Source organism: Pygoscelis adeliae, unplaced genomic scaffold (genome assembly GCF_000699105.1).
Source record: "Pygoscelis adeliae isolate BGI_AS28 unplaced genomic scaffold, ASM69910v1 Scaffold42, whole genome shotgun sequence".
Lineage (NCBI taxonomy): Eukaryota > Metazoa > Chordata > Aves > Sphenisciformes > Spheniscidae > Pygoscelis > Pygoscelis adeliae.
Genome location: NW_008824283.1, coordinates 1,144,609 through 1,156,913, shown reverse-complemented (window position 1 = coordinate 1,156,913; position 12,305 = coordinate 1,144,609). Strand labels below are relative to the sequence as shown.

General features: G+C 38.8%; 1 protein-coding gene across 1 annotated transcript in view; it reads left to right on the top strand.

Moving 5' to 3' along the window:
- ATP6V0E1 (ATPase, H+ transporting, lysosomal 9kDa, V0 subunit e1) overlaps window positions 1-11,869 on the top strand; it is a 13,022-nt gene extending 1,153 nt beyond the window's left edge. Inside the window, exons 2-5 of the mRNA XM_009318551.1 lie at window positions 470-502; window positions 1,916-1,963; window positions 7,299-7,426; window positions 10,309-11,869. Coding sequence (XP_009316826.1) covers window positions 470-502; window positions 1,916-1,963; window positions 7,299-7,392 — 175 coding nt within the window. The 3' untranslated portion in view covers window positions 7,393-7,426; window positions 10,309-11,869. The remainder of the gene's footprint in view (window positions 1-469; window positions 503-1,915; window positions 1,964-7,298; window positions 7,427-10,308) is intronic.
- Window positions 11,870-12,305: the final 436 nt, after the last annotated feature.

Here is a 12,305-nt window from a genome sequence, read left to right as displayed (position 1 = left end):
GAGATCCAGCCAGCGGCGGAAGGCCGGGGCAAACGCCTGTGAGGCTTCCCGAGCGTGGGGCCGGAGCCGGGAGCAGTGTTTCCCTGCCGTAATAATCCGTCACGGCTTTGAGTTTTCCCCTCGAGCCCTGTAAACGTCTGCATAACACAGCGTCCTGTGGCAAGGAGGTCTGTTAGGTTAGATGGTGTCTGAGAAGTAACTTCCTTTCTCTTTTCTTACTTGACCTCTTCTAACTTCTTCCACTGTCCTCCAGTTTCACACTGGATGGGACTGAGAAAGTTGCTGTAGTAGATCCCCGTTCTGTGCTTAAATGTACGCTAGTGGCCTTGTAGCTGTGGTGGCCTGAGGACAAACGCGGGGCATCTAAGCGGAGACGTTTTTCCTGCAGTGTTTGTAGCTGCTCAGATTAAAAAGTAGACAAGTTTTTGTCTTTCTCTTTTCCCTAGGAGATAATGACTTCTTAATCTCTCTTCCTCTCTTTGACATCCCCTCTACTCCACAGGTACCAACTGTCTTTTTTCTCTTAGTTGTTTATCTAAACTTGGAAGAATTTTCTTCATAGTTCTATTTAGCTCTGATATTTACTGCCTCAGTTTCAAACCTGAAGTGTGTTTTGTGCCTGAAAACTTGCCTGTCCTCAGAAATACCTTGGAAATATGTCTTCCAGGCATGTCCTTAAAGTATGTGGGAAGGATGCAGGTCACCAACAGATGTTCTGTCATTGTTCCAAAATGTGATTGTTTAACAAATATGAGCAGAGCACTGCTGTGTTCTGATTCTATAGCATGTCTGTAGTAACACTGTGCAGTCTGTTAACTTCTCATCTTCTTAAAAAAAAAAAACAAAAACAAAAACACTCTACCCAAAGCCTGTTTCTGAATAGGATTGTTCTTTTTCTAACAAAGGAAGTCAGTGCAAACTTGTAACTGACCTAAGAGTTCACATTACGTAGGCTAAAACTCCCAAACGATGACTCTGGGACTCCCTGGAAAGGAGGGGTTCTCGAAGCTTAACCCAGGCTATGTTAGCTTTGTAGCATTTGTTTGAAAGTTGACAAGGTGGGTGCGTATTGACAGATGAAAAATGTTGAATGTTATCCATGTCACAAAAGGGTTGGAAGTTACTGACCTAGCATGAGTTTTTGTTATTCAGTCTGGGGGGGAAATACATAGAGGGAAATCCCTTTTTATAATTTAAAAAGAAAAAAACCCTCCACTTTGCTACTAAGTTCCATGAGCTGCATAGATAACTCACTGTTAGAAAATCTTGTTTCCTTTCCTTCCATTTCAAAATCATGTGTGTGTATAGCTGCAGTTTTACCATTTTCAATTTCAAGAGCTGCTTGATTCTTGCTTCTTTTCAGCTTAACTATGGTTTCTGACACAGTTTTCTTTCAGCAAGAAAGGAAAATCGTATCCTACAGATAATTTCATGTGGCTTTGAGATTTTATTTTGTATTCAATTTGCAAAACCCTCATTCATGATATAAAATTAAAAGATATGTTTTGATACTGAAATTTTCCGTAAGCACAATTTTGCAAATGGAGAAAATGTTTATTGTTTACTGTTAGCATTAGAACATCCAGCTTCAGTAGTTTACGAACTTGCTGGTAGAAGTGACTGTGAAATGGAGCAAGGACACTGACTGCATAAGATTTTGCTCCTCTCTGGAGTGATTTTTGTTAAATAGAGCTGTATGCTTCTGTTTGCCAGAGCTGTGTCAGTTCTTTTGCAGAGTCTTAGCTGTGCCTTTGCAACTTACTCAGCTGGAAGAAGTTAGAACACTCGTGTTGAGTCACCCTCCGTATGATCAAAGTTGAACTAGTTCTTGTTTGCTGGGGTTTTTTTCCAATGTATCTTGTGGTCAGTCATAACATGACACCTAATCAGCTGTTTCTCTCCTTCCTTTTTGCAGTGTTATCAACACAATGCTGGTGACATGTGCTGTTTGCTGCTACCTGTTGTAAGTATAAATAATGTCTTGCCTCTTAATCAAGGCACAGTTCTGATGTAATCAAAAGTTCCTTTTTTATATCTTCAAGACATTTAGGAAGAAGCTTTTCAAATGTGTCACAGAGATTTAGACACATGGTATTCTTTGACGGCTCTTAGAATTCTTAGTTCTAAAGACCTTCAACCTGCTGAAGAAAACATTTTCCTGGTGGTGGCTGCTGAATTAAAACAAACCTGAATTCCTCTTGTTGTCTTCTGACACATAACTGTTGAATAGTGCTCTGCGTTGACTTGATATTGCTTCTTTCCAATTCACTGGCTTAGTTGCTCACAAATACAATGGCAATTTGCCAATTCTAGAATTTTTCTGATTCACAGTAGAGTGATGACTTTTTGCCTTTTTCATTCTTTATACCCTTACATTTATTTCTAAGGTGATACTAATTGAAACCTACTGATGAGTTTTGCTTTACTTAGTTTGGTTGAATATATTCTCAAAATGTGGTAGAGCAGTGCATGGAAAACCTTATACGTGGGGGTTTTTGATATATGACAAATTATTTTTGTGACAAACTTGTGATGCTTTGATATATGAAGACTGTTTCATTTTAAATGCGTGGTATATTTTGAGGCTGCCTTTTTTCTGTAAGAGAATTGGTAGAAATAACAACATGACTTGTTGAGGAACTCCTCATACCATGTTTGTGTTTTTGTTTTTTGTCAAGGGGTAAGCCAGCTGTAGCTGGAGTCCGCAAGAGAAAGTGTGGTTATTGTTTTATTGTTTTCTCACTCTCTTTTTTTTTTTTTTTTTTTTTAAAGACTGTAGAGACTGACCTTGTCAAAGAAAGTGCTATGCAGAAATAACTTGGAAAGGTGTTTGGGAAGAATTTGTTATGGAGAGTAAATTGGTAAAAGGCTATTTAGATCTTTAGGGTTAACTTGTAATAAAATCATTATTCAGAGTTCCACTTGAACCTTAGTGGTATTTGAACTTTCCTGAAGTATTTAGGCATTATTTATGCTACTCTAAGGAGCTTAATGTGAATATTTAGAGAAAGGCATCTCTAATCTCAAGACTCATTCTTAAGAACTGGCAGCCAAGAGCCATGTTATCAGCGTCAGCGTGTTCCAGGAGGGGCCTGTTTGGTTCCATGTTGGGTTGGCCTGTGGCACAGGCTTATGCAGGTTTGATCTAGTTTAATAATGTGATATTCAGGTTTTATACAGGTGAGGCCTATTTTTTTTTTTTATCCAGAGTATTTGACAGGTGAAGTCTTAAGAAATCATTCTTCTGGATAATTGTAAAAGTATAGCAAACTTGGTTCTGTGTTTTGTATCTATGACAGTTTTTTAAATTAAAGTTTTGCTGAACAGATGTAGAAACTTGAGAAGAGCTTTGCAGTGCCAGCAACTTGAATTTGGGATTGAAATTTGGGAATTTCAGTGCTATGAAGGCCTCCTTGCCTGCACATAAAGTATGTAGCAGCCCAATCTCGTGGTAGGTCCCAAATGCTTGGCTAAGAAAGGTCAACTGGATGCTCATTTTTACTAGGTTACAGTAAGTTGGGTGGGGGTGGGGGGTGTGTTCTGGTTTTTGTTTTGGTTTTGTTTAAGTTTAAAGTTCTCACTTAAGTTCTTCCTACTCTGTATTTTAATAGAAATAATGTCCTACTCTTCTAAAATCCTTGAAGCTTAGGGTTTGTTTTCCTTATTGTTTGAAGAAGGATGGTTTCCTTGAAGTCGAGGCTACATGGCATCTGCAGAATCCTCTGGATGATGATGTGGAATGTATTTGTTCTAGAATTTCTTAACTTGAATGCTGTGAACTCTTCAAATGTACAGTGATACTTCACTTGTAACTTTAGTGATTTTTTTTTTCTTGTACTGAAACGGACCTATTATAAATCTAGTGTCATTAACGTGATTTATCTGTTCTTGCATGTCCCGTGAGGAGGTTCTTCATAATCTTGTGGGCTCTGACTTGTTTTCTGTATTGCCTTTGGTTTTCTCCAATTACACCTTGGGAAAAAAGAGAAGCAGCAAAATCTTACTATGTTTTAAACCATCAGTAATTATACCCAACCACATAAATTACATATATAGTGTCTGCTTGCCAGAATACAACAAAAAGCAGATTTTTCTCCTCATGTTCCAAGATAGAACTTGCCTCATCACACAATCTTTTTTTTTTTTTCATGAATTCTGTATAGAATCATAGAAAAGTCCTGGTTGGAAAGGACCTCGAAAGATCATTTGGTCCAACCTTTCTTTACTCTGTTTTATTCAAACGTATGTAAGTTTGTTCTTGCTATATCCTTTTCCTTTTTTGGGGGAGGCATTGAAAAAATTTCGGACCTTAATTTCGGTGACTAAAGAAAGAGACTCATTTTTCATACCAGTCTTGAAGGAAGCCCAAAAGAATGGTTTCTGAGGATTCTTCATCGGATATGTTAGGGTTAAAATAACTTGTGTTGTCCCAGGTATGGCCTTCTGTATTTGTTTGTCCTCAGTAGGTGGCTGGTGCTGTTATCGACTTCTTTTTAGAGTTGTTTAGAACTCTGCTAGACCTATTTTCATACTCTTTGAGTTACCTTTCCAGTTGAAAATAGGGGAAAAAACAATTTCCTGTCTTCATTAAACACCACTTGATTGACAAATTGATTTGCATCAAGCTGAACTTGTGGTAATTAAATTTAAAGTCAATCGCGCTTCAACTTAAAGCTGTTTCTTCTGTGTTTAGACTTAACAGTGATCATTTTGAATAACCATATTGATCACATGGTGTTAATTTGGTTGTTCTATGGAAAATTTTTGCACGGGTAAGTGCATAATTTGTGTACAGAAATTGTACCCAGCAGTCTTTTGAGGGAGAATACACGAGCCTCAGGAACCTGATAAAATATAAGGCAAAGTATAAGGAGTTACTGCTGCAGAAATTACAGGTTACACCATGTTGTAAGGCACTGTCAAAGTCTAAATCTATTTTGCTGTTTACAAAGCAGTTCCTGAAACAGTACCATGATATTCTACTAACAGAGGACAGGGTCCTTGAAAAATGGTTTATTTGCTACTGATTCTAAAAGGAAGAAAATATGGCTGCTCAAATTGACATTTAAACAGAGATAGCAGGACCTTAATTTGTAATACGTAGCATAGACAGATGGCAGTTATGGTAGAAAGACCTTTTAAAAAATCTTTCTGGTAGAACATAAGGAACTTTTAATTTCCTTGTCTGAGCTGGGTAATTAACACTGGTAAGTGGTATCTGGTAGAATTTAAGGACCTGTGGGTGGCTTGAATGCTATACCTGATTTTAGCAACTCTAGAACAGTACATGTTGGATACAGAGGCTTGCTTTGTTTTGCTTTGAATGCTGTGTTTTGTTTTGCATTGTCAAGATAGATTATTGTATAAAGCAGCATTGCTTAAGCAAAACGTGGGAAAAGCTTTTTCATTACTTATCTTGAATGCAGGGGAGTCGTAGAGTTCAGTGCCTAACTACTGCTTTAAATTATTAGGCCCTAGCAGAGCAGGGAGGAGGAATATACTATTGACCTGTAATGCCACTGTGGCTCGGAGCTCGGGTATCCAGCGTGGTCCCAACAAATAGCTTTTGAAAACTGCACAGCACTTGCCTAAAGCAGGGTTATACAGCTGGGACACGTCAATATTTTGAATGTGCTTCCAGCTCATTTAATTCCCAGCCATGCTGGGTCAGAACTCAGGAAGCACAGAGAGGTGAGAGACTTGTGCATAGAGTTCTGTGCTTCTGGACAGTGAGAAAGATAATAATGTGCTTTAACAGGCTTTTAGTGTTCTACCCTCCTCCCACTTCTGTTAGTTCAGGATGCTAAAGGCAGATGGTACAGTGCTCTGGCACCCCTTCTATCTGTCTTTTGTATATGAAAATTAACCCTTGCAAAATAAATTCCGTGGTATTTTAAGAGCTAATTTGCTTTTCCCTTAAGTAAATTTAACATAACGATTAACAGGGTTTCAAAATACATTGTTGTCATCGCTTTGGATAGCAAAGTAGAAACATGTCAACCTAAAGGTTATTGGCTCTTCTTGGTGGTGTCTTGCTGATGTTTTAATTGCTTTGTAGATCCCGCTACATATTTCAGGGCTTGCATGACTGATAGACTGCTGCAGGCTCAGCACGTCGTTTTAACTAGAGTCCTACTTTGTGCAAAACTGAAAGCAGCATTGAAAATAAATATTTGTAAATTTTAAGAGGATTGATGTGTTTTCTTTAAGTCTGGCCCACATCTTTTGCCCCTGGCTGTTCTAGCCACTTTACAGCAGACCTGCACTTAACTTCATTTGCTGGTCAAGGCATCAAGGTTTGTGTGGAATTTTCCATGACTGCCTAAGCACTCTGATACATTTGTGGCAGCTCCCGTTACAAAGCTGCTCTGCTTTTTCTCCTCCTTACAAAGCATTCTAGAAATAGCAGACAGATGAGCCAGTGTGTTCACTAAATGTGTTTGTATAGTTAGTATTTAAGATAAATTTAAATCCATGGAAGCATCCATTGCTTTTTCTGAATCTTGTAATATTTACAAAGCAAATATATCTTTTAACAGGGGAATATTTATTTCTGTTTAGCTTTCCTGGATATTTTCCACAAACTACGTTCCTCTTGTTCTCGGTTCTGGCTATGGCTTCTGCAGTGTTAGTTTGTGAACTGCTCTGACGACAAGGCTGCTGTTGCTGGTGATCTGGGGTTTGTTGTCATACTGGTTTTGTTGTTGTGGGTTTTTTAATTTTATGTGTGTGTGTTCCTGTAGCATTGTACCCTTTTGCTTCAGGTCCCTGTTTCTTGACCTCTGTGCCAGGTTTAAATTCACTTTTGTTCAATCTCGGATGAAAGATATGCCATGTCTGCAAGGGTAGGTTGTCATACACTGAAAATAAGAGCAAATGAGAGAAAGTATATTTCTCAGAGGTTTTTGTTTAAAGGATGCGTCAAAGGCACTGAGAAAAGGTCTGTCTCTCATGTTTCTGTCTTCTGAGCCCACAAATACCTGTTTCATATGTCTCAAAACACTGGCCTGCCAAAGGAAAAGTACGAGAGAAATGCTGTCAGGTGGTTTTGCGTTGCTTTAAATTGAACGGGACAATTTCTTGTTTCCGCTGCGGAATGATTCGGTACCAGATCTTCATTGCTGGTATCTGGTCTTTGTGTATGAGCTTGAGTAAAATTTTGATTTGATGCTAGACCTTCCTGAAAATCATCTTTTCTTCTCTGATAGTATTTGTGCTTTGGACAAGCCTTTCCATTATCATAAGCTTTGTAATCTGGCTGATGTTCTCTCTTTTGGGCTGGGGGGGTTGTCTTGCAGTTGGCTGATTGCGATTCTAGCTCAACTCAACCCTCTCTTTGGGCCACAGTTAAGCAATGAAACAATCTGGTATCTTAAATCCCACTGGCCTTAAGGATGTCTGTCCTCTGCTGCAATTTATTGACTAGGTGAGTATGATCAGATTTATTAATATATTTGGTATGTTAAAGCTTTAGGAGAAATTGAACAGTAGTGTAAGCAGTGTGTTCAGAATTGCTAGCTGTTCTGCAGGAGTAATTTATCTTTCTATAGACTGCAACAAAACATATTTTGGATGTCAATCTTGACTGGATACCGTGAAAAGCTTGGACTAAATTCTTGTACAGTTATGTTTCTCTGCTATCATGTCATGTGGTGCTGTGTTGAGTAAGCAGGGGTTTGTCAGGAGAACAGTACATTTCTTCCTACAAAAAAAAAAAAATCGGGCTGGGGTGTCTTTTAATAGCTAGCATAAGTGGATTTCCTAATCTTTAACAATTGTTAAAGCTCTCTTCAAGCCTACTACCATTTAATTCAAGACCTGTCCTGATTTCCAAGGCAATATACAGTTGCCCTCATTCATCTGGGAAGTCGGAGTGAGAACTGCAATTAGAATCGTTCTTTATCTTCTGTCAATGTATAGCACTGACACTCAGCTTCCAGGTGAATGTTTTTGGTTTTTTTTTTTTATTATAGCCTGTGTGCAACTTTAGTCATAGATGAGCCTGGTGGTTGCTATCTGGGTAGTGCTATTGGAATGCTGTCGTTGCAGTTCTTGGGCATGCTTTCTGACATGACCAGCAAAAATACAAAGTCTTGTACTAAAAGTACCATGATGACTTCAGTTTTCTCTAAAACAGCAGCATCTGGAGTTGAAGGTCCAAATGAAGGATAGCTGTGGAAAGAACTACCCGTGATTTTAGTTTTTATGCTGGTAACGGAATGATTAGACATGCTTAGTTTTTTACCTGTTTTTTTTTGTCCTTTTAGGTTTAACTGTCTACCCCCTCGCTGTTATTACTTTAACTTCTGTTTACAGAAGTCCAATAGCAGCAGACCGATGGCAGATCATGTTATAGCTCAGTTAAATGCTGTCTGTAAAGCATCCTGAACATTTACCCTGAAGCAAAGTTCCACTGCTTCAAAGTAGGGTTCATCTGAACTGTGGTGGTGTCACTGTGGCATGTGTATGTGTCTGTATCTTCTCTTTTAAGCAGCAAGCAGGAGCTAAAGGTAGATTTGGCCCTGCTTCAAGGAGAGGCCTGTAATTAGGTAAGTCAGTCAAGCTGAATTGCCTAGGTGTGTTTTCACTGCTCATGTGTTAACACATAATTAGTTAGCTAAAACAGAGACCAGTGTATTCTGGTAATGGGCATACAGATCCCTGAATCCCATAGGATAATTCAGTTGCCTGGGATCTGAAATTGAAATGTAGTTATCTGGACAAGTGGATGCCTTGCATATAAAAATTGAGCTCCCTTCTGACTGATAAATGGTCTGTATATTGCAACCAGCAAGGACAAACTGGAGATGAGATATAACTCTTGGACTCTAGGCGCCCGCTAAAAAAATCAGGGCTTTCCCCCTCCCTTTCAGTGAAGGATTTTCCAGAGAACTGAAGGTAAATTTGTACCAAGGAAGAGAGGAAACTAATGCGTTCTAGGATGGCCAGAAAGTTTGTGAGGAGCTGTCATTTTTGACCTTATTAATGGAGAAGTTGAGACCTATATAGCACATGCTTTTGTGTTATATAAAGCAGTTTGTTTTAACCCTTGATATATCTGATTTCATTGGCTTAATTTTGGAATAAAATGAAGGTTCTTGTCTTTGTGAAAAAGAATGCTTTGAAAAAGTAAAAGCATGTAACAATCCTCCAATATCAGTTAAATATTACATTCTTTCTTCCTAGAAATGTGCTATTACAGGACATACTTTCTCCACGATCTTGTCTGAATTACTCTTGTAGTGCTGAGTGAGCTGAGCGGCAATGAGGTGGCTACCTTGATCAGGCTGCAGTGCCCTGTCTTTTGCTGTTGTGTGCCTCTGCACTCAGAGCCTCCTGTTGAGTTTCTCACTAGACAGGAGCTGTGAATTAGATTCCATCTGAAAGAGTTGGGATATATCTCTCTGACACTGCACGGAATCCCATAAATATAGCTACCATTTCTTGTTTGACCAGTTATTTTTGGCTTTTGAGATGTGCTTTTCCAGCACTTAGGGTGCATGTGCTATACTTTTTTCTGCCTCCCATTTCTCTTTCAGTTGAGGTATGGATGGATTAGTATGGACAATGCAAAGAGTTAAAGCAAAGAGAATGGAATACTAATTCCCAGAGTGGAGAGATCTTATTTAAAAATGAGGATAGTCTAAGCAAACCCACTTTACTTGACCAACGGAGCAGGCTGAAAATACACGCAGAAGGCTACTGCATTCTAGTGAGGAGCTTCTACAGGTCCTGACTTGATTGATCTATGCCAAATCACAGAAGTTTGGTCTTTCTTTTTGGTCAGTATCCCTCCAAGTCAAGTGATGATGATGTATTGGATGACTTACCTATATACTCAAATTAATGGCTTGGATGGCAGTATGTAAGAACATGCAAACTTGTGTAGCTGTGGTAAATACGGGCTGTAGCCTCTCAAGCAATGTGATCTAACACCGCCTTTTCTCCTAACTTTGTCAATTTACAGTCTGTGTTCTCAGACCAGGAACTCTCTTCATGCAAGCGCAAGAAGGGCTATCATCCAGGTGACTGGATGCTGTTACGGCATTGAAAACTTCCTAGTAAAATAGTTGTTCTACCAGTTTATAATGTAACTAAAACTACTTGCAGTAACTTCAGAAAGGAAACTACTAAAAAGGCAAGAAAGTAGAGACTGTTCTTGAAGCTCCATATAGATGAATTATCTACAGTTCTTGACCATTTCTCAGTGTGTTTGTGGAATGGAAATAGTTGTGGTTAACAACCAGGTCTTCAATTAGTAAATTGTCTCCTTGGAAAGGAATAATTAAGTTGCCTCTTGCTTTGCAGGTAAAGAAGAGATTTCCTCCAGATGGAAAAACTCCACTGACCCAAAGATGCCCTTAACATAGTTGGTTGGATACCAAGCCTGCGTTAATGCCTTAACCTTTCTATTGTGCTTCAAATGGCTTGTTCAAAGCCCTATATTTTTTCCTACTGTACTGTTTAACAGTGTGCCTAATGCAATTTATACTTCTCTTTGGTACTGTAAATTTTTGCCTGTTAACTTCAGAGGTGGTGAAAATTTCTAAAGTTTTTACGGGTCACAGAGTCGGCTTTCCTGTTCATTTTACTCACTCTGTAGGAACACTATATATCTTACAGGTCTTAGGTTGTTGCTGTGCTGTTTGCTCCTGTTCTGTTTGACTGCACTTGAAAAAAATGCGTGCAATGAAACTGTATGAGGAGAGGAGAAGCAGTGGCGCCACATGTTGATGGCATTTATTTTTTAAAATGAGTTGTATTCTTGGGAAATTTGGTCTTATATTTCTCATGCCTGGAAATAAAACTAATCCTTTGCTTTATGCGAAATGTCCTTGTGCCATGTTTAACTGTTACGATGTGCTTTTTTGTGGTTTTAATCAGACAATAGTTAGCCAGAGCTGAGCTGAGGAAACTTAGATGATGTGGGTAAACTGTAATAAAGTCATATAGGGTGATGCGATGAGCGCGCTTGCTGCCTGTGTCAAGACCTCTTGGGTAGTTCTAAAATAGGACTAAGTTTACAATCTAAAATTGCTGAAAGGTCTGCCGGAAGAAGTGAATGCTTAGCTCGAGAGCCTCTTCTCCATGAACTTCCCATTAACTGATACAAGGGGGACTCAGTAGCAGAGGTAACCTGACTAGTTTGAATGAAGTGTGAATAGTAATTTTGATAGGAGGTTGATCTACTCCCTGGCCTTTTTGGAGGATACATATAGCGACAAGCAATTTGAATTGAACAGAAAACATGGCAGTTGTTTTATACTGACTTGACACTTGCATGTGAAATTACAGACCTGATGAAGCACACGACAATGTGGGCCAGAGATGAAAGGTTGCTGAGGCTCCTCAATGTCAGCCGAGTCCGTGGGGTTGGGAATGAATCTAGTAAGTCACTTGCTAAGGAATAGCTTCAAAGGATATAAATACTGCTGTGTGCACAGGAGTCTTCATGTATGCTTTCTTGCCTCCTTATGTCATGTCCAGATAAATTGCAGCTATTCCTTACTGTGTTTTATTGTTACGCACAAGGATGTAACGGAGCGGTTAATTTTTTTTCCTTTTTCCTTTTGGATAGCACTGTTAACTTGTTCGATGGGATAGTACTCATTACTATACAGGAAATTCCGAGATTCTGACAAAATGCAGTGATGGAAAACTGGACAGCGTGAACTGCAAAAGAAATAAGAATGTGTCCATTATTACAGATAAGCATAGCGACTGTTGGGACTGGAATAGTGGATTTTTTCCCAAGTTACTCACTACTGAGAGCTGTATTTTAACATGCGAGAAGTTGTACACCGTAATGCTATATAGTCTGTGGCAAATAATTCCTAAGAAAATTGGAAACCAAATGATCTTATAAAAGCTGAGGTTGTTGTTTGGTTGTTGGGGTTTTTTTAAAGCGTGTGGAGGATATGTGTTGACATCGTATGAGGAGGGGAGGAGTAATGCTTCAAGACATCGCTGACAATTTTGAGTATGTAACAGTTTTTAAAATATATTGATCTGCCTGTCATATTTACCCTAAAATGAGACATCAAAAGAGAAAACATGCAGTGACAAACAGTGGTATTAGTATCTTGGTATTATCACTTTCTTTAACAAGCTTTCTATTTTAGGTTCTAAGCTATCACTCATTGTAGAAGATGCAGGAGAAGTAAAACGGCGTTCACATGGCGTGTTTCACTGTTGGTGAATTTAATGTAAAGAGCTATTCGAAGCCTGGACAAACAAGTCATAGTTCAGTTTTTATGTAGGTGTTTTAAAGATAAATTTCCCTTTATCCGAATGGTTAATATTTT